This window comes from Ammospiza caudacuta, chromosome 6 (assembly GCF_027887145.1).
Source record: "Ammospiza caudacuta isolate bAmmCau1 chromosome 6, bAmmCau1.pri, whole genome shotgun sequence".
Classification (NCBI taxonomy): Eukaryota; Metazoa; Chordata; class Aves; order Passeriformes; family Passerellidae; genus Ammospiza; species Ammospiza caudacuta.
The window spans coordinates 55417994-55441226 of record NC_080598.1 but is presented as its reverse complement, the minus strand read 5'-3'; the positions used below and the strand labels follow the sequence as shown (position 1 = coordinate 55441226).

Below are 23233 nucleotides of genomic sequence, written 5' to 3'. Positions count from 1 at the left end.
AAACCATTCTGTGACACTGATTTTTAGCCACATCAAAGGCTGGAGAACAACAATGTCAGTATGCAGACAGGAGGACATTTTTGCTTTCAGTGGCATGTCATACAAACAGTCTTATACAAATCTCTCCTTTCCTTTAGCAGCTTTCAGTGTTTACAGAGATACTGTGGTTGCCTTCTCTACCCATTCTCATTTTGGGAGACAGATGCCCAATTTTGCATTTGTTAAATGTTCTGGTTATTTTCAAACCTCCAAAACCCTTCTTCTTGTTTTCATCATCAGATCTGGACACACCACCAAGAAGGAAACAAAGTGAAGTGTGGAAACAGAAAGAACATAACTAAAATACTTTACTGAGAGTTGTTTTACTACCTGACAGAGACAGGAAGGAATAAATCAAATTTATTTAAAGGCAAAGGATAAAGGAGTGAGGTGACAACAGTGTAATTCTTAGACTGTTACACCATTACTTGGAAGCCAGGTTTTCTTGCATAGCATTTGAATATCAACTGTTCCATCAAAATGGTGCAGTTTTACCTAAAATAAATATTAAGTCTTTTTTTGAAAAAGGAGTATTTCACAAAGCACTTCCTATTTTTATCCTTTATGTCTAAAGCAAAGACAGGTAGATTAGCCAGGACACTTACTACAGATCCTTCAAGAGCAAAGCTGATTCTAAGATAGCAAACCCATTTCTTCCTGAAGTTACACTCAACAATCAACTCATACCTAAGATTTTTTACCCAGTGACTGGAGCCTGGCCAAGAACACAGAACAGAGGGGTGGCAAGGAGAGAAAAAGCAGAGGGGAGGCATTACATGTGAATCCTCTGCTTGATTACTGCAAGCTTTAAACACATTGGCTTCACTTGGTGCTATTGTTTTCCTCCTAATTTGCAGCTACATACAGTTTCTACACAGTTTGTGGCATTTGCCCATTAGCATTGAATGCTTGCCTTTGAAACCACATGAAGCTGAGCACCAAACCCAAGTATGAAGTTCTGACTCCCAAAGGACTCCAGCACAGCTGCCATGAATAAAAGCTTTCACCCTCCTCATGGGCACAATGGCCAGAGCCCCACAGCAGCAGCAGCAGTAGTGTGGACAGTTGCCTGCTCTCAACCTTTTTCTTCCATCCACTGGTGCACAGTATTCCAGGAGATCTAATGCCTAGGGCAAGCCCAGAGGTAACTCTGGCCATTGCAGGAGGGATACCCCTATGTCCCTCACAGCAGGTGGTGAACAGGAGAAACCAGACTGGTTAGCTATGAACAAGTGAAGTAAGCTCTGCTCTCTGCTTCAGAAGGGAGCACTTTGATAACTGAGCCAGGTAAATTATTCAGCATGGACAGACATTTCAGATCCACTCATATTTCATCTACATACACTGCTTCCCAGGACTACACAGCAATGCCTCACTGCAGGTTCAGCCTGTCTGCTGACCAACAGGCAATGCCTGCAGTCCAAACATCCCAGAAGCTTCAACATTAAAGAAAAATGAAAGCAGTTTCAAATTACTGTTTTACACAGTTAAAAAAATGCAAAGCTCTTTTGTGTTGCAGACAAGAACCAGAGCTCCAGCAGAACAGTTTTTGACAGCTCCAAATGCCTCTAGGCCCCAGCAAAAATTGGAACATCTAGTCTGTCCTGGAAACTCTTCATTCCTGGCCACACACATTTCTCTTGAGAATTAAACCAATTTTTGAAAACCAGAGAGAATTAAAATGCAGGGATTTAGAAGGGATTTAGCAGTACTCCTGTTTATTTAGATATTGCCACTGCTATCCAGTGCACTTCAGTCTTACAAACTCCTTAATACAATGTTCCCTTCCTCAGATTTCACTGTGTAAAAAGAAGATAAAGGTATCTCAAGCTGCATAAAAACAGAGCATGAAGTAGGAGGCACTTCCAGGAACAAGGAAGATACAAAGGAAGCAGGTCTAGGTCATGACCTCAGTATTACAGAGTCAATATGCAAGGAAATCCAAACAGTTGCACTAACAATTAAATTTAAAAAAAGAACATTCTTCTTCCAATGATCCTCAAAAGAGGAAACAGATGAAAGATTTCAGATACTCTGAGAAATCCCAGTATTACGGGGTAAGTCAGATAGCAACCAACAGGTCTCAGAGCTGAAAAAACCATCTCTGCAGATCTGGGACAGGGAGGTTCCTTACAGTAAGAGTCCTGGGCTGCTGGCACATCACAGCCCCTGCATGTCTGACCACATCACTAAAGAAACCTAATGACCAAGGACAAACTTGTCCCCTCCTGGTTACCTGCTCTGTCTCTCAAGGCATTTCAATAAGCCCTAAATTCAGGTACTGTAGGATCAGAATCACTGAATCCTTAAGTTGGAGAAGACCTCCAAGATCACAGAGTCCAACCTTTGACCAAACACTCATCAACCAAACCACATCACTAAGTGCCATGTCCAGTCATTTCTTGAACACTTCCAGGGATGGTGACTCTGCTATGTTCCCAGGCAGCCCATTCCAGTGCTTGACAATCCTTTCAGTGAAAAAATTCTTCTTCATGTCCAACCTGAACCCTCCTTAAGGACGTTTTCTCTCATTGTATCCCTGGATGTCTGGGAGAAGAGACCAATCTCCACTTTGCTACAGCCTTTCAGGCAGCTGCAGAGAGAGATAGAGGTCTCTCCTGAGACTCCTCCTCTCCAGACTGAACAGGCACAGCTGAACTCTGAACAGGCTATGAAGGCTGTCAGCTCCATTTTCAGGACAATCCCTGTCCTGAAGAGTCCCCACAAGGCTGCCATGGCACACACAGCCAGACTCAATACACTGCATGAGTTTCAGATTGGTTCGAGTGCCATGGCCTGTACCAGTGTTACAAGGAGGGCACAAAGCCTCCTCCCACACTAACATTTTCTGCAAAAATATCTTGATGGTAGCTGTCCAAACCAGACATCTGATCTGTTTTGGCCTTACATGCAGCCAAGCTGGAGAAGAACTATCCTTCTCTCTTCTGCAGCAAGTTCAGGACATGTCAGCATTGGTTGGGAAATAATAAAGGGGGTTGAACAGAGTTCTATTACAGATGAAAGCTTTTGAAGAGCTTACAGAAAAATCTTAACTGCAAATTCATTAAAATAATGGGAAATGAGACAATAGCATTATTTACAAAACACTATAGAGTTACAGTACACTGCTGGAACTTAGCCAAGTGAGAACCCTTCCTGAGTGTTACTGAGGCTTCTGAGAACTCAGTTTCTTGTAAGGATTAATACAAATGGCTTCACATCCACTCTGCCTCCAGGAAGACATCAGGAACATGCTGGTTCCATCAGTGGAAACAACAGCAAAACTTTCCTGGAAAGTCTAGAGAGCACCCTCACGTGGGTGAAGAGCAGATGGAAATGTGGTGATTTTTCAGTTATTTCCATGCAAAATTATTTGTTGGAGGAATTAACCTCACAGAGTGACTGACAAAACCATTACTCTAGAACCCTTTTTAGACTGTGTGGGATCATGTCTTTAAACACTTCTAGAGGGTTTTCCCTAAAGATAACCTTTAAAAAAATTAAGAAATAGAATGACCAGGAGAGAGAGACTGGGAGAGAAATCAGGCTAGAAGAAACCAGGAAAGGGAGCTAACTTCAAGGAAAGAAAGTCTTAATCATCTTCCTGTAACTCATACATTCAACCCACACTGCTGCTGAACAAGGTGTTTTTATTTAGTAACAGGTAACCTGCAGGTTAGGCACATGGAGATGAAGTATATGATCTCCTGCAGGGCATCACAGGCTGGGTTTTTGTAACTGTTGTATTTGTGTAGCTATTTTCATCCAGAACTCTATGCCCACAGAAAATGAAGTACTTGAAGTGAAACACAAGTACTACATTTTGAGCTGATGTGACAACAGGTTAAGGTCACCCTGCCAGACAAAATTAACTAGGCACAAAAGCTTTCTCCCTTACTTTTCACCAATACAGCTGCAATCCTGGTGCTGGTGAAGTGACAAGGATTGCTGGGGATTTCAATACATCAGGAATGTACCTTAGAGTCTAACATGTATATAAACATTCTTCTGTTGGTCTACCTAGAACAAAAGGATGGATCCCCCCCTCCACCAAGCCATCTCCATAGGGGGATGTGCTTCTACTCCATCTCCATGCAGTTAAGTTGATTTAAACCACTGAGGGTGGTTTAAGCTAACACAGAGAGAAGATAAAAGGGACTGGAAACAATCACATAGTACATTAGCATGGGATGGTGAAGTGTTAAATTTTCCCAGCTCTATCCATAACAACTTCTTTATCTATACTTGTCTTGATCTAAGAATAATTCTGAAGACAATTCTTTTCTTGTATGACAACTAGACAAAGTACTGAAGAAAATTAGATACTGTCACAAAGTAGCTAGTAAATAAACACTTTCATTTGTACAGGAGTAAGAAACAGAATTATACCTCCTTTTTGCTCTCCTTGTTTTGTTCAACTTCAATGTCAATAGGGTTATTTCCATTTGCTTCTTCCATTTCATCCTCACTGGAAGACAAAAGCAGACAGTACTGTATTAGTTTGTGAGGCTCTCTTTTTCTATAAACAGCATTCTAAAACAAAAGCATGAATGCCACAGCAAGCCCAAAAGCCTTCCCTAATTTTCTTCCCAGGATGTGGGTTTTTTGGGGAGTTGGTGTTGATTTTATTTGGTATCAGTTCAAGTCAATGAATTCTAAATTCTGAGGATAGTGCATACAGGGACACTTCTCAGCAGTGTACTTAGGCAAAATAAATCTACACAAATGAAGGCAAGAGACATGAAATTAATTCCACAAGTTATCTTTGAAAGAACATGGGACACTAAGCATTTTTACTTTAGGCAAACTGAGACAGAAAGAAAGACTTAAAAATACAGCAAGTAGCTAAAACACAGATTCCATACAATTCCTTAATATTCAGCAAAACAGAGATGCACAAGATGAACTCCCTCAAGAACAAGCATAAACAATGCTTGGTTTTTCTTTTCTTTTTTTTTTTTTTTTTCAGTGACAGCCTCACATTTTATTCTCCCCAGAAAAAGAAAAAGATGTTATCAGTTACAGAGTAATAATAGGCATGAAATTGAGGCCATATTGAAAGCAACCTTGGCACACCTGTACAGTCTGGTTTAGGTGGAATTTTAATCAGACATCAAATCAAATGTGTTTTCATTATTTAGAATTTTTCTAATGTACACAACCAAAGTAAATTGCATTGTCCATTTGAAATGATGCCCAGAAACAGAAGAAATAAGCTGATGTAATCAAAGCATCTTCATTAATCAAAAAAAAATAAGCCTATTTTGTCATATCAAACTTCACAGTCTGTGCTGAGAAGCATCAGCTGGTGCAGATACGTCCCAGCTCCAGGGCAGGGCAGGGCTGTGCTCGCAGGGAGCAGGAGGCAGCAGGCACAGCACGTGCTGCTGAGCTTGGCTGTGGCATCAGCTCTCACCTGGACACGTCCCTGCTGCAGCCACATCCCAAGGAGGAATGGGCTGCCAGCCTTCTCCACAAGAGCAGGCACTTGTACAAACCACTTCTGCTCTCCCAAGCCACCTGGCTCAGCAGCTGATTCACAATTTATTTTGGGTAATGATGATTCCAAGGAATCCACTCCCAAGCAGCCCCTCCCAGAGCTGCACACACAAAGTCCATCACATTTGTATGGGAACAGGTGCTGAATACCTGGTCCCAAATGCACTGAGAGCTGTGTTAGTGGCAATCTGAGGGGTTGGGGAATTTCCCTGCCTAGCCACAAAAGGGATATAGAGGTATTTGAGTGAGGTACCTCAGACTGCCTCTTCTCTTAACCCCATCTCTAAAGGAATTTCCTTGTGTTCTCAGCTAGGTTCAGATTTCAGCCTTTTCACAAGTCTTTGCTGTGCTGATAGTTTGTTCTTGTATTCTAGCAAGTCCCCTAGACATGAGCTGAATTAAAGCCCACCTCCTCATTTCTGCAGACACAGAATTTGCCATAACCAAAGAACACTTTTGAAGTTCTGCCAACACCAAATGGCACAGTACAACCTGAAAATCCAGGCACCCTAAACTCACCCAGAGTGGATCCCACACCCTGCATGGCTGCACTGACAAATCCTTTGAGGGTGCAGGGGTTTGACTAGTTTACATAATGGAGGGGAAGAACAGAAATCAAACATCAAGCTAAGTTTGGTGCTTAGCTTCCTGCAGATGTAAACCAAGTTAAGCATTCCCAATCCAGCTGCCTTCCTCAAAGGTTACAAAATTACAGCACATGGCAGCCCATACAGTTCTTTCCCATTCACCAGATGGCCTGAGGTGCTACTTTTCCTAGCAAACAGCCATAGGTACTGAGAGGTATATTTCTAAATTCCAGTAATTTCATTTATGAGCACAGAACAAAAAGAGAGATGAGTATTAAAAGACCTTAAACTGCATGGTCCAAGACAAACACATACTCCATACAAAAAATCCCCCCCCCATCAATAACTTAGTGGGAAAGCTGAAGAACTAAACAAACAAAAAACCCCAACAACCAGGATGGGGAGAAGAAAAATAGACAGTCTTTGCAGAGAAGAGAAAATAATGGAAAAAGAGACTCAGGTCAAAGAAAGCCAACCAAATACTGGACAAGTTGGCTGTCAGTATTCTCCTGGCCCTGCCTGCTAAGTATTGCTGACCTAAAGGAGAGATGGGAGAGGTTGAGTGAGTCATTGGTGCAGCACAGCTCAACCCTAGAAACACTTTTCTTCCCCCTTCCCAAACAAGAGTTGCTCACATGCAGTGGACCCAGCAAACAGCCAACTGGGAAATGCAACAACCCCGCTGAGGGGAAAGGTGTTTGCAGAATTTTGCCCAATTATGTCAGAAGTCTTCCAAAGGCAGGCACACTTCAAATCTGGTTTGCAAATACATTCATTGCATTTTAGAGCAGGTTGAGAAGGTACCTGCATCAAGAAATTGGAGTTGCTGCTGTTCAGTGGTTGTTTTTGTCAGTCACCTGAAACCTCTGCATTTCTGAGGCTCTTTCAGCTCCAGAACTAGGTGAAGCCACCAAGTGACAATAACTGTACAGATACTTACACTGCTGACCTTCCTTCAAGGGCTTGCCTGGGTATCAGGGAGGGTGAGCTTGCAGAAAAGGCATGACTCAAGCTCATTTGCTAAATCTCAGTGTCTAATGACCTCCTGAACACCACCAGCCTCACCCAAAAGCCAAAGCACCCAGCACCACTCCCTGGAACAGCTCAGCCAGAGAGCTCATCCTAAGCTCCCCTGTGCTACCCTCTTCTCAGTCACTCAAAATCAGAGCCTTAACTTCATCTTTCTCAGAAAACAGTTTGGCCCAGCAGCCTTTTCTTGGTCACAGTTTTCTAAGATGCAGAAGAGGAAGGGTCTGTGTGTGTACAGGCACAGGCTCAGAGGGCTCCTGCACTGGAGCCTGTTTCCTGTAGCAGGTGCACGTTCTCACTCTGCTGAGCATCACATGGAGGAAATAAAGGCAGATTTCAGCTCTTTCATTAATTCCTTTTACTGTCCTGCTTATCAGCTTATCAGCTTTTCTGGTTCTGCTGACAACAGTGCCAATCAGATTGTAAACAGATTTAATTTCAATTTCCCAACCCTCAAGCAGTATCACAGAAAAAGTTCTAGAATGGTGGGACTGTAACCAGTGCACTGGAGGGCAATCAGGAATTGCAGTGTCAGAAAGGGAACACAGCTTACTGCCAAGTGCCTTTTGGCTTTAAGCAAAGCAAAACATAGCAGGGAAGAGGGGTGGGGAAAGGTGTGGTACCAGGAAACATTTTGGGGAAAATCCTGTAACTGGTTTCTTACAAGCTAACAGGAATTTCTGGGACAGACTAAAGAAATCAGTGTGTGCAATACAAGACCTTTCTGCTTGCAAACCTACCTTTCCTCACGTTCCCTTTTTTGCTTCCGAGCATGACGGTCCATCACACTGGTTTTAGTCCTTGTCTTCTTCCAGGAGTAGTAAAATTTCACCAGGCTGGCTATTGATTTGTCAGGAAGCTGTAAATTAAACATGTATCCTTTTATATGTTTATATGTAAAGTATCCCCAGAAGATACACATACAGTTGTTTTTCCAAGGAATATCTGACCTCTTGATATTGGATTCTCTCAAAGGCTCAAGCAAGGCAGTTCTGCAGCCTTTCTAAAAATGATCTATGGGGAGCATTTCAGGTTAGTGTCCTACTATTTAGGACATTAAGGTCTCCAAAGAGCATCTCAGCAAGCTTCCCTCACCAGTCAAGCAGCTGGTTCCCTCCAGAAAAGGGGAACACAGCAAGAGCAAATCTGAAATGAGGCCTCAAAAGCGAGGTAACAATTTTAAAGCCAGAACAGACCTAAAACAGACAGTTTTAAAGCCAACACAGACATATGTAAACAATCACAGAAACTGCTGAATTGCAAACATCCCAAGCATGTCTTTGATGTTTGGTTAAATAGGTTTATTCACACCATTCACATGACAAAGTCTATTCAAAGGTCTCAACAAAGGATATTTTCAAAAGGTGAAATGCTACTGTATGGTGAACTGAGAGTACAGAAAAATGGAAATTTTTTTTTGTCCTCTTACACAAATGCCATTACCTTGTAACTAAGAATGAAAAGTCTGCCTCCAAAAAGCACAGAACTACATTAAGACTAATTCTCTACTTTTGAGGCACTTTACAGGGATGCTCTTACACAGGACTTTTGAAAGGTGAAAGTCCAGTCTTTCCTGATGAATAAAACATGTTTTACTTAAGTGTCTGATTCAGTTTGAAGGGCAGAGCAGGTGAGGAGGAAAACAAAACACTGAGCAAGAGCCAGATCTCTTTCACTCAAACACTGCAGTTTAAGTCTTCACCTGAGACAAGCCTGGTTCTCAAACTGCAGACTGACTTTAGGTTCTAATAACAGATCACATCAGCACTCCCACTCTGGCTCACAGCTGCACACAGGCAGAAATCCACCTGGCAAAGCACAGGTGCTAAGTCAATATTGTGTTGCCAACAGCCATGCAACAGGCTGGTGTTCTGAAATTAAAAAGAGTTCCACAGAACCAACCCAGGGACAAGGCTGTTCATGACAAACATCCACTTGGCTATAAACCTGTACTAAGAGTGACAAAATATCAGAACCAGCTCTGGTAAATAATCTAAGTTGCCTTTCATTCTCTGGCTTTGGAGATTTCTCCCCTCAGTTCCAATCTGTAGGGGTGCTAATGGGGCAGCATCTATAAACTAACAACTAACTCCTGAGCCATTGATTCCTGTCCCCTGCTAGACACAAAGCTTCATGCCATTTAATTCCTTTCATGCAGAATCGCCTTCCTGGGAGTAACAGTAAAAAAATATCATTACCTAGGGAACAGTGCAGGAGCTTGGCATCCCTGCACTGGAATGCACTTCACTCAGGGACAGAGCCATGCTTCTGCACATAAACCAAAGTGAGAATTTCTTGCTTTGGCAGTTAACCAGCCAACAGGGTGGGCTTTATGTTCCCTTTTTCCCCAGGACATTCCCCTGCCCTATTTTCCCTCCTACAGAAGAACTCAGGAATAAAGCAGCTCCACTCTTCAACAGGTCCACCACCTGACCCAAGGGAATGGGAGACCCTAGGACTCCAAGAACATTTGGAAATAAATGTCAGTGAAGGACAAGGAACATGAAGGAAGACATGATGAAAACAAGCCTCTTTCTGCCATCCTTTTGAAAAGGGACCTTCATCCTTGGAAGGCAAGTCACCTTTTACTTTTCAGCAGGATCAGCAATACAGACCTGTGTCACATGTACTTTAAAGAGGCTCAACACTCTGCAACAGCCTAGGCTCACTTCAAAGGGTCACAGACAGTGGAACTGGGTCCTGCTGGAACACTCAAGAGGCTACTTTACTGAAGGAGAGCAAAGGACAAAGTCTAGTTCCCACCCAGGTGATGAACCGCTTGAAGACACTCTCAAGATACAATTAATAAAAATTTTTACAACCCATCCTCTCCCTCTTTCAAAAGAAAACTGCACATTCCCTAGTCCTTTCCTTTCAGGCAGAAATCTATCCCTGAAGTTTTCAATCATACATTTGAAACAGCATCATTACCAACCTAAAGCAAAGGACTGAAGCTTGCAAGGATGTATAAACCTCCATCACAGCATCTGCTGACAGTCCCAAATCACATTAAGCACAGACTTCATCATTCAATAAAATTAATTCCTAAAAATCAGGCTATAAGAAAGGAAATCAACTTTGCACAGAGATGATATTTACTGCATATGTGTGGGCATGTCTACAGACCATGCCTGGACTCCAGCTGAGACAAACACTACCATAGCACAAAAGGGGGCTGAAAACGGTAATTTCCAACAAAAAAAAAAAAAAAAAAAAAAAAAAAAAAAAAAAAACCAAAAAAACAACAAAAAAACCAAACAAACAAACAAAAAAAAAAATCACAGTCATAGTTTATCCTGAACCAGTAAAGCACTTCAGGAAAACACTTCTACAGAGACTCCGGGAATAATATTGTTTCTTTCTATTCATGGTACCATTCTCCCTCTCATCCCCTTTGGCCTGCTCTCTCTCAAGAGCATCAGACACACATTCAGCACAAACAACACTGAAGACAACAGTCTGTTCTGCTTTCCCACTCCTGCAACGCCACTTACCATCTGCTGGATCCTGTGAAAGGTTTTCCCATGGAAACTGAAGGCCTGTTCAAACAAGACCTTGTCTTCCACTGTCCATTCATCTGGGAATGGAGTAAAGTTTGGCAGATCTGCCAAAGACTTCTCAATGTTGTGCTTGTGCCAAAACAGCATGCCGAGAGCCTAGAAATAACACAGACACCAAGGTGACAATTGTAATCAAAAGAAACACTACTGGAAAATGGAAAGGGAGAGCTATGACATTTTTCTCAGGCAACACATTAGACATAATTTCTGAGTGCAAGAAACCTGGAGTCCTAGGCTGTGAAGACCAGACCGAAGTTTATCAAAACTACACAGGTCATCATGTGATAAAAGATTAGCAACAGGAAGGTGGGAGAAAAAACTTAAGCAATTACTTCAACTTTACTGATAATGGTATGCACAGATAAGAGCAAAGGCTTGGGAAGTCTACCTAAAAAAGACTGGAGGCAGCTTCTTTCCAGTGCTGGACTCCATTTCCTGGCAATTAGAAGGATGGTTTCTTTGACAGGGGTTTTTTATAATTGTTTATGGGGTTCTTTCCGAGGAGGAACAGGAAAAGAGAAGAGAATGAAACAAGAACTGGAAGAAGGAAAGGCAGAGAACATGCATCACCTTGACTTGCTGCTAAGAAATCCCTAGCCCAAAGGAGGAATAAATCTCACACATTCTGGGGGCTGCTCTTTTGTTCCCTTGAGAGAACAAGGGAACAAAATGAGAGACCAAAATGAGAGACCTCATTTTGCTGTTGCAGTCTCTGCTTCTCAGTTCCAAAGTGCCTGTGCTTCATCACCTGCAAACCCTTCCCCTTCTGCTGTCTCTGAGGCACTCGTGCACAGCCCCCCTCTCCTAGGGCTCCACAGCCCCTGTGTGTTGTGACACAACACTACCCCTGGCATGCCAGCAAACACTGCAAGTCATTTTGGGAAGGCCTGACTCTGCAGAGCTAAAAACCAGCCTTTCACAATTGCTGTGAAGTGAAAACAACCCCTAACATGCTGAGTAAAACGTAAGAGTAACCCTCTCATCATATGCAAACTCAGCTCAGGTTTCACAGCCATAGTTACCCTTAGCTAGTAGTTTCACCCTGGCTGCCCAGCGTTACAAAATCCCTCCAAAATCGGGGTTTCCCCATTACTTTGCTATGCAAAAAAGTAGTTCCTTTATGGGATCTCACACCCCTGAGACACTGCAGAGAGCATGCATATAAATGTTAATGTTAGCCAAGATCTTGCCCAGATCCTGCTGGACTCTCAGTGCTGCCTGGACACCGTCTCCCTTCTGCCATCACACAGAACAAGTAGTAATAATCTCAGTCCTAGCACATTCACTTGAGATGTCACAGAAGCCACACAGCCGTTCTGGCAAGGATGGGTCAAAGAAACTATTCTGCAGTCATGAAGGACTGAGTTTCCTCTCCCCTGACAATCTCATTCAGCTTCAAATATATATCTATCCAACATCTCTATGAGGAAACAAGGGATAAACAAGGAGTGAGACATTTCAGGAGGGCAGGGCAGCATTATATAGCACTGAGGTGTTAGTGAGGACTAAGGGAAGAGCTGCTTATATAAAGCAAGAGGTAAACAAGAAGATTTTCCTTATAGGCTTTTTTAAGAGGAGATCAGTATTCATCTCCCACCTGTGCTGCCCTGGAAGAACTCTGCACTCTTAGACAGGTGAGCACAGGGCCTTCCCAGGCTCCTTTGTCCCAGGGTGTCTGACAAAGGCTGGCAGGGAAGGCCAGGTCACAGCCAGACTTACTGTGGTGCTTCTAGAAGTCTGACACTACTACAGCACAGCACAACAACCCACAGCTGTAGTTCCTGCCCTGCCAGAGCTCACTGGCCTGTGGGGAGCCTGCCCTTTGCCTGGCCAGGCTGCAGGGACTCCCAGCAGCACAGCCCTGAGCCTCCAGCCATGATCCAACAGCAGCAAAGCCAAGAGCAGGGCACTGAGCCATGGGCAAGGGGAGTGAAAGGACAGGGATGGGAGCTGGGCTGGCACGGATCGGGCAGCTGGACAGGAACCTGCTGGGCAGAGCAGCACCAGCCAGCACACACCCCAGCACCCTGCCAGCAGCTCCCACCCCCTGCAGCACACTGGCACATCCCAGCCTTTAAAGAGATGTTTTGGGCAGTGGGCACAGGTGGGAAAAAGGCAATCTCTGTAGATGACTGTCAGCCAAGCCCCCTGGACAGAGGAGCAAAGTGACTGGCTGTCAGGGAATGCACGTGTGGGACAGGGCTGCCTTGGCCAGCAGAGCCCACAGACAGTGGCCAATTGCTAAAGTGAGCTTTTACTGGCTTCCAGGGAGTCTGTATCAGCTTGTCCAGTTACTCAGCCAACAGCAACGCAGATGATACCTGCTGAAGACAGGGTTTCCCTTGGTGACACAAATAATCATCCTGATTTGAAAGCCTTGACACTTGTCCCTGTAATACAAAATGAATGTGTGCCTTCCAGAGCAACAAAACCTAGATCTTCTCCAGTTATTTCCTGAAAATGCCTAGCACAACTCTCTAGGAAATCCCAAAGGACATGGCAAACATGTTTAACTCCAGAGTATTATGTGAGAGTGCTACAGAAGGAATGAGAAAATTTTTAGGAGCAGGGACACTTTCACAAGCTGCTCAGTCACTTTACGCTCTGATATGGCAAGTCATGCAACTTCTGTACACAGAGGGGGAGAGAAAAATGGAGAAAAAGACTCAAAGGAATGAGTGGGAGGTCTGTATTTTCAACATTAAAATTAATGCAAATCTTTGTTAGCTAAATTTAATTTTTTCAAACCACAAGAATTCAGTGGGTTTTTTTTTAAATCACAAGCTTCATTTTCATCAGTCTTCTGTATCAGTCTTTCCTTTCCAAACAACACTTCTCCACTAAAATAATGAAACCCATTTTTACTATTCCAAGACCATCACTCTTGGCAAATGTTATGCACAATAACCAATACTAGGGTATACCAATATCAGCCAAAGGGAGTTACCATCTTTATTTTCATTTTAAGTTCACAGCCTTTTGATGTCTTCACATTCACTTGATTGCTGTTTTCTGCTTTTAGAAACTCCAATTATCAAGCCTGATGATTCCTGGTTTTGCCAGAAATTTTGCTGGCTATCTCAACCTCAGTGTTCTTGTTCAGCAAGAAGTCTTTCTGAGCATGAGTATCAACGACTGAAAGTCTGACTCAAGGATGACAGCAGAATCATTTACATAGAAGCCCTTTCCCATCCCAAGTATTTGTTTCTATGCTCACAGCCTCTGCCTGAACAATTTCATAAACTTTCGGGTTTTTGTACTTGTAGAGACAGTATATGATTTGCCAATACACTGAGTTGTGAGATTCCCTGCCTTCCCTTTCCGAGCAAGTATGAGTGCATGAGGAAACTCCACAGAATTCAGACACAAGCTCCCAGGCACAAATCTACTCATCTCCCCAGCAAGTTTTGAAATCATTGTCAGTTAACACAGGAAAGATTAGTAGACAATCTTAGACCACAGGGAACAAAGGAGAGGTCTGTTCCTCACACCAGGATTTCCAGCCCTAAGTTACAGGTCATGGCTAAGGTCAGTGGCCACTGGCAAAGTCATCCCCTGTTTAGTGCAGTGACAGGCAAGGTGCTCATCTGTGAAATGCAAAATGATTTGCAGCACAGTTTTAAGGTAAATAACTGTGGGTATCAGTTTGCCTCAGAAAAGCACATGATGGTTCAATAGCTCATTAATAACTGGCAAGACATCTATGAAGCAGAGACAGAGCAGTCAGCTGGAAACTGCAGTGCAATCAGGCAGCTGTCCAAAGATAAGCCAATCTTTTTAACATTGTTTAGGGGGTCTGAAAGTGCTCAAGAAGCAGTCACCAGAGGAAGCATAATACTCATGGCCAGACTCCATTAGAAATGATAATGCTTTTGTTTTTCTCCTTCTTTTTGACTCTTGATGTAAAACTAGGGGTAAACTCTGTATCCACAGAGTACAGGCTACTATCAGGGACAGTCAACTCTGGGACAAGTACTAGAGGAAAAAACATAGAAGGTACAGAAAGAAAAAAGCAGTTCTAGGCAGTCACTTGAAGTCATGTTTGAATACTTGCTGAAAAATATTTTAAAATAAAGTACTCAAAGGGTTGTTACCTGCTCCATATTGTATCCATGCTTCTCTTTAGCAATGGCAATATATTCATCCACTGAAAAACAAAGAGAAGGTGTAAGTGCATTTCATATAATGATCTCATCTCCCCTTTTCTTTCCCAATCTAAAACCCAGATCTGCAGCCCTGACTTCAGCCCTCCACAGAGAACTTTCATGAACAGCTCCTGTTTCCAGCAATTCAGGAACAGAAGAAAATGTAAGAAAAACAAGCCACCAGACAAACTATGTATTCTCCTTAAGCCTAAATGATCCATGATATCCAATCCAGTCCCAGTACTTCTGAAACACAGCCTATAGTATTTCAGAACTTGTTCATCAAAACTGTAGACATGACTGTGTCAGCTGCTTTTTGGGGTGAGTGTTCATTTTGTGGTGGGTTTTTTATTGGTTGGTTGGTGGTGATTTTTTTAATAGACCCAAATTAGTTGTTTTCTTAAGGAAAAACATCCCCAGACACAATCCATGCCTTCCAATACTGCCTGAATCCTAGTGTTGCAGCACAACCACTGCAGATATCTTGGTAAATTTTTCATTTCTCAAATCTCAGCAATTTTTATCTTGGACCAAACCCCACACTCTTGTATCATTATGCCCCATGAGCTTTTAATCTTTACAATGTGAATGTGCACTGGGAAGTTACGTTTTGTATAGTGGGACTAAACCAAATGTCTTCACTCAGAGTGACTGAGCCCACATTATGTCCAACAGCACCTATTTGAGAGGAATGGACCAAAGTTAGGAGCAGTGGTGGTGTTGTGAAGACTGTGCCCTTGTGTCTGATCATTATTAACCACACTGTAATGATAGTAACACCCTTGAAAACAAATTAATCCAAAAGGTGAGACTCCTGCTTCACCTTTTACAGGTTGCCTGTACAGTCCCCAATAACATGCTAGTAGTACCCTCACCTAAAACTGATACACACAGCCAAAGTTTTCATCCTTATACAAAAATCAGACTTCACAATGAGTCACACAGCAATGAACTCAAAAATCATTCTCCCTTCTTTTTCTACAGATACCCAGGGAAGGATGAAAGCAAGTTACAGTGCTGAGCACCAGACTCACGGAGAGCATACACAGCAAGGAAATGGTTCTGTGCGCTCTGCAGCTAAGGAAGCTGCATTTCCCACAGTCTGGACCTCAAATGTGCTTCTTGCCTATTTTCTATCTTTATGAACACTTTTATAGAATAGCATAGTATTCTTTAAAGCTTTTCCATCAAGCTGGGACAGTCCTCAATTATTCCTTCAGCTTATTAAGTAAGCTATAAGCTCAAAAGGTACTGGGAAAACAGAAAGGATAAATCAGAAAACACACAGCAGGAGAGCACCAGCCTCTTATTTTCAACTTGTCATTAATAATAAGAATTTAAATCTAGGTACTTAAAAGTAGACATCCCATGTTTAGACTAGCCAATATGACATGGGGTAGAAATCACAGACCTTCACGTGAAAAGTACAAAAACTTTGCATTACTTTTTACAAAAATATGTTGGAAAAGAGGGACTTGTTAAGTGCCCTACAAAAGTACATAAGAATATTAATACAGCCACATGATGTGCCAGGAGAAGAGCATGCTATAAACACAGGCACAGCTCCACATTAGCAAGGACATTCCATGAGGTTCTTGTCCTTCCAGGCTCCCACCTGCACACCATGGCAACTCCCCACAGGAGTTGCTGACAAACCTGTACATTGCTCCATGTTTTAGATCCACTCAGTAAATGTTTTATTAGCCTGTTGGAAAAAGGTCTAGCCACAACCATTCATTTGCATTACTACAACACAAACACATCTGTCTCTCTAAGTCAACAAATTATTTCTAAGAACCACGTTGAACTGAGATGAAAATCATCCATTCTTGCAAACAACCTTTTCTTGTACAAGGGAAACATAATAAAATAGTTGCAAAGGCAGTGGAGGTGCTTGGGACAATGACCAACTTCCTAGGCTGAATCTGCTGCATTGCCTAATAGAACATCCTGAGGGCTACCAATGCCTAGTACAAACCCTGAAAATCAGCTTCACCACAGAAAAAAAAAAAAAACAACTTGCAAAACCACATCACAAGCAGAGAACATGATCCAGAAGAGACATAGAGGGTAAACAGGGACAGAGAAGGGAACTGCCTCATATATACACCATCCCTTCCCTCCACATGCCCAGTGGGGCAGGGAACCTCAGCAGGATGGGGGGCAGAACAGCAACTTCAGGTGCCTCCAGAGTTACAAAACCAAATCAAGAGCAAAGGCTGCCAGGAAACCCTATATGCAGCATTTCCCTGTAGTTCAGCTAAATGCTCTCTGCTTCCTTAAAAAACAGATATTGCACATGCAGTGTTATATATTTTGTTTAAGGAGGACATGAAGGAAGGAGGAGGGAAAGGAGCTGAATTCTCTCAAGTCCAAGGCTGAATTAAGCTCCTGAATGCTAAGTACTACTGCATTAACTACCCTGCTTTCACTGTGCAAAGATCTACAGCTCCTCATTTGACTTCAGCATCTGATCCTTTAATACATACAGAGAAGAGATGAGGTTGTTCTCCTTTCCAGCATATTATCCTTCTTATGCCTGATGTTAAGTAACGAAAACGCACTTGCTCCCCAAAAAATCATTACAGCCTTTTCTCTCCTAACTAAGCAACAATATTAGCAAGGTCCCCACATATAATTTCCCTTCCAACAAGGCAATACACCACTGAGCCAAACAGTAGATTGTGAGTGACTAGACAATATGAAAGTAAGCTTTCAGGGAAAGATGCTTTTACTGTCATGGTAGGCTCTGTAACACCTCAGTGTTATATCTCATTGTTACAGTGGAGAAAGAGAAAAGAATAAGAAAAAGGCAATAAGGCAGTAAACTGACCGTGAGCACACAGCAGTAGTACTCCTAAGCACTAAAAGAGCATCTGTGGGCGAAGGACAGACAAGGAGTACACCACCACGCTGTCACCTTGGCTTGTTTCCTGCCTGCTTACTGCCCCTCCTGCTCGTCATTTCTTGGCTAATTGTGAGCTCACTCGCTCTGATGCTGGCACCAGAGGAATGACAGTCCCCTGAGCAATCCTTCCCATCACTCTTTCTTTACCTTCCCCCTCCATATGAAGTAGGCAAGGAAGAGCACGGCACCAGCTGAGTCACACGATCCCTTTAGTCTCCCATACCAGTAAAGCCTGGAATTGCCACAAGCTCAATGCTTCACATGCCACACCAGATAAAGAAGTGTCCTGTTCCATCCCTGCCTTCCCTCTGCACCTCCAGCAAGCACAGGGCAGCGGGCACGTGGAATTGTGCTCGCTGTGTTTCAGTGGCATTCATTCAGTCACGCTCGGTGTGTAACCCAGCAATCTGCTTAGACATCACAGGAGCCTGGGGCAGAGCCCTGCTTACACCACAGAGACAGCTTGCCAGCACAGCTCTGAGCTGCTTTCCAGAAGAGAACAAGCAAGAGCAGCAGAGCAATCCCAGCCCATTTCCCCCAGCATAAAATACACCACCAAGCACTCTTCTTACCAGCATAACTTTTTCCTGAACAGGGCAGGTAAGAGCATCCTCACCTCCCATCCAACTCATTTCCTTACACCAGAAAGATATTTCAACACAGACCAGGCCAAAAATACAATGAAACTTGAATACAGACAGTTGTGTGACAGGAGGTGCATTGCTCCTCTGAAGGCTCTTGTTGCTACTAGAAACCAGATGGGGGGAGGGACAGACAAGAGAACCATAAAATGTATTTCTTCACCTACTTGGCTACATTTCTTCTCTTATGTGCATTTTAGCTGGGTTGGGGTGAGCAGGATCCCTCTGTCCACCCCACACCCAAAATGGAGTGAGCATTGGCCCAAAGAGCCCCTTCCTACAGCCAGTCATGCTTAGGAAAGCAGGAGCAGCACAAAAGGCAGGGATGCAAAGGGAACAGAGCCTCACATACACGCTGTCACCAGCAAAGAGGTGCACAGAGTGCGCAGATGCTACAAGACATCTCCCAGACAAGAGGTAACTGAAGGACCCTGGGTGTAACACTAAGACAGCCAAAGAGGTAAGGGAAATGGAAGGGAGTGGCAAAGGAAGCACAGAAAGATGTTTCCTGCCCTCTAGAGAGGGGAGTTTGACCAAAATGGTGCCCTTAACTCCCTGAATTGTTTTCTTGTTCCCAGCCAGCTTTCTCATAAAGATTTGCCTTTTGCTCACTCACCTCCCTGCAAAAATTCCTCACCAGAGGCAAAAGAAAGAGGAACCTCTTGGCTGACACAGGGAAGGAAGAAAAAGAGCAAACAACTGCATTGCTGATTTTCAGTCCCACATCCTCGAACAGTGAATTGAGACGTAAATCATGAGCATTTATTTCAGGAGGGCGGGAGAACTGTGAAAAGAGAAATGCCTGAAAAGAATGACTCCCCTTATCACCATTTGATCACATTTCAATCTCTGAGTGGGTCCTTGTGGAGAATTTCTCCCCCCACCCAAACTGCTTATAAATGGTCCCACAAGAATCACATTGTGTTCAGCAGAGGCAATGACTCCAAGGCAGGTTTGCAGCATGAGTGAGTGTGCTAAAGCCTATAGAAAGCAACAGGAATGCAGAGGTAGAGCTGTTGCTGCAACCTCAGTTCACCCCTATTACTAGGGTACTGCAGGAGCTCTGCACACTTTGCATATTACGTGATGCAATACCCTGGCAGAAGAGGGTGAAATGAGGACAAAAGCAGCATCCTTTGCAGCCTCAGTAATGTGCTTCACAGGGTTTGATCAATGCTGGAACCTGCAAGGAATTCTGGATGTTGCCATACATCTTTCCCTCCCCTCCATCTCCCCTGAGAATAGGAAAAAAAAAAATGAAAGAAAAAAAAAAGAGATAGTCAAGACCCAAAATAAATCTATACTATATAAAGAAAATAAAGACATGTAGACACGTGAAACTTTTCCAAATTCCAAAACACAATTACGACGGTACTCAAACAACGGAGCAGTTTTCGCCTCGCCGATGAAAGCGAGCAGCTGCATTGCCGCGCCGCTGCCCCGGCAATGCACCCGCGGAACGCTCCTGCCACCTCGTGGTCCCAGCTCGGCACAGAAAGCTGCCAAAGCACAGCAGCCTGCTCAACCTGCTCTCCCTAAAGTTAGCTGCAACTGGAAACAGGGGAGGCAGGCGAAAACCCCCAACAAAATCACTTAAATGAAACTAAACTCCACCTGATCTCGGAGGTCGTTCTAACCTTAATTATTCTGAGCTTCTATTCAAAAGGTTCTTATGCCTTGGAAAAGCTATTTTCTCTTCTTGGTAAGAGGTGATGTAACAGGCAGGAGAAGAGAGGGAGACAGAGCACAGAGGTGTTTTGTGTCCTGTGCTGACCCACCTGGGCAGGCACACAGCTTCCTTTATCACCTTTTCTAGGAACAGAGACTGCTAGTTACACAGACACAAAGGCTACCTAAAAACCTCTTCACACAACTGAAGGCACAAGAGGATTTGGGCTTCAAGTCCACTGCATCTGCAGCAGATGAGGATAAAGTCTGGATGCAACTGCAAGGCAAAGGAGAAGTTACCCCTTACCTGGAGAAGCTTACTTGGATAGGACCAAGAGAAAATATGCTGGAGCAGGACATGGTAACTTGAGTCATGGGACTCCTCAGAATCTATCAACCTCCCACCCACCCCCTGTTGCTCAGATTTTACTTCTGTACCAAGGGTCACAGGGTACCAGTGCATGAGAAATCTCCTAGGGCCGCAGGACCAGACTAAGCACTCCTATCTTCCATCCACCTCCTTCCACTTGTGAGCACAGGCACCTGCCTGGAATCCCAGGGACCCACACTGGCACACTGTGCCACCCAAAAGCTCTTTCCCAGCACATCAGTTTCCTCCCCAAGCATGCAGTTTAAGGCATACAAGCACTGAGTGGTGGCTGGCAGTATGGAGATGCTCTGACCTCCTAGGAGGAGCAGTCCTGGACTGTCCTGTCACCAGCCCTACCCACACAGGCTGCCCCTTTGTCCTGTGCCAGCTCTGCAGCCACTCAAGGCACTGACCACCACCAAAGCTGAAAGCTACTCATAGAAGTTTTATATGACTGTGTAGCATATAAAAATCTCTTTTATTGGGAGGTTGCACAAGCCTGAGAAATGATGAGCCCTCCTAGTTTCAGCAAGGAATGAGACTGACTCAAACCAAAAGTGAGACTCATTCCTTGCCCCAGCACAGTACAGTGGCAGGGATAATCAGGCAGGTAGGAACAGGTCTACATAAACTTGCACTGGTGAGGAAAAATCTGTTCACAGAACCACACCTGGAGCATAGAAACTGCAGCCTGAGAGAGAATAAATCAAGGAATAAAATAGAGTGCTCCACTGCTGGGAGATTTATCCCTTTAAAAACCCTAATAGTTTCCTTTGTCACACAAAGGCAATCGGTCCCCAAGCAGTGCACACTAATAAACTAAAAAGAAACACTGTATTTCCTACCTCCTTTTTTATTATTTTTAATACTGCTCTTTGCATGGCCTGCACCTAAGGACAAGTTCAAAGCTGAAACCTCAGTGATGGTTAAAGACACCACTCATCTGCCTTTAGATTTTGCTTCACCAGCTAGAAAGCTGTACTACAGACACTATGAACTGACTAATTAGCATCATTTTTGTGGCTTGCCAAAACTATTTAAACTCTTTACTAAGGAAGGCCTTCTGTTAGTACACACGTAACTTTTAAAGCCTTTACCAATGGATGTTCCTTCCTGAAGCTGCACCCTCTGCTGACACCATCACACCATGAAAAGTCTCTAAAAACAGCATGTACACAGGGCAGTGTGTTAATGAGGACTGCCAGAAGGGAAGCCAGATGGGTGATGCTCTCTGCTGCTGCTCTCTCCTTCAGAAGGGCCATGTGGATGCCCATGGTAAGGACATGCACAGAGGATCCTCTGGGAAAAAAGAATGCTTCTTACACATCCATCACATTCAACCTACAGTCAGAACTTTGCTCTGCCATATCAAATGAGTTAGCTTTAGCATAGTCTGCCATAGCAAATGAGTTAGCTTTAGCATAGTCTGCCATAGCAAATGAACACCACTTTACTGGAGGAATGGCACAGGTTTAAATATCTACAGAGCCCTGGGTACCACAAACCCAGATGTTGCCAGATGTGCTACAGAAAACTATGAGAGAGATCTGACAAGGCAGTAACAAAGAGGAAATATTGTCTTTGGGATCTAGCACAGAACAGGAAGAGCCAAATGAGATAACCATGGGACCTAAACTGTGACCATATGAAATCCAAGCATGGCTATCATTTAGAACTGCAAGCCTGATCCTAAATCAGACACAGACGCTGGACTGTATTAAATGTAATTATCAGAGCAATTGATATTGGGTTTAAAGCCCATGTGAGAAACAAAACACATTAGCTTCTGGCAGGGAGCAAACATTCATTCCCACGTATGACAACAAGTTACAAGACAGGATAAATGCATACAGAAAACACTGAAACAACAAAGTGAGTTTATGGCAGAATAGCTCTTTGCATTATTCAGTACAGTGCTCTCAATTCAGTCCGAGAAGCTCTAAAGCCAGATTTATTCTACTGTCAAACTTTGGCTTGAGTTCACTCCACTAGGAGGTCACAGCCTAGGATTATATACTTCAACTACAGTCAGCAACACACCCAAGCAACTCAAGTAGCAACTTGAGCATTATCAACACAGTTGTGGCAAGAGGTAGATTGTTAAATCAAATATAATTATTGTTCAGTGCAGGGGATTCTAACTTGGGTTAGAAGTAACTCCTTTGCACAGATTTTTGCATAGAAATTATCATGTTCACTCCCTGAGAATGCCTGATCCAGTGAATGCTTTCCAAAAGCCATATTTGCCAATTTGAAAATAAACACCCCAACAAACACCACCACCAACACACCAATCTGATACACACTAATGACACAATCAGTATGGGAGGCCACAGAGTCAGGTTACTAGCAATCCCATACAAGGTTTCAGAACTCTGCCTAGGAACATTCTCATCTCTTCATCCACGTCATGCTTTATACATTGAAATTCTTGGTCTGCAAAACAGTCAGCAGGAATACTATAAAACTTCATTGAGCAACCTGCTGCCAACCAGCTTCAGAAGCCACCAAGGAATATCCAGACTGAAAACACTCTAAAGAGAGTGAAACCTTCCACAAGGTCAATTTTCCAACCTCAAAGAGATTTTGAAAGCTCCTAAAAACCAGAACTATAATATTCTCTGCTGTTGGAGGAATGCAGACTAATGAAAGCCCTGTATCAGAGCCAGGATTCCTAAAGAGCATGTGTAACTCCACTTCCCCACAACACAGGGTCTTTGTGCAGGACGAGGGAACATGCACAAGGGGCATGCAGGAGCAGAATAGCCAACAGGTTAAATTACAGCT

General features: G+C 43.5%; 1 protein-coding gene across 1 annotated transcript in view; it reads right to left on the bottom strand.

The window, feature by feature from the left end:
- RCOR1 (REST corepressor 1) overlaps positions 1 to 23233 on the bottom strand; it is an 81768-nt gene that overhangs the window by 8804 nt on the left and 49731 nt on the right. The window contains exons 4-7 of the mRNA XM_058806198.1: positions 14809 to 14861; positions 10649 to 10810; positions 7895 to 8013; positions 4429 to 4507 (exon numbers count right to left, since the gene is read on the bottom strand). Of these exons, the coding sequence (XP_058662181.1) occupies positions 4429 to 4507; positions 7895 to 8013; positions 10649 to 10810; positions 14809 to 14861 (413 nt within the window). The remainder of the gene's footprint in view (positions 1 to 4428; positions 4508 to 7894; positions 8014 to 10648; positions 10811 to 14808; positions 14862 to 23233) is intronic.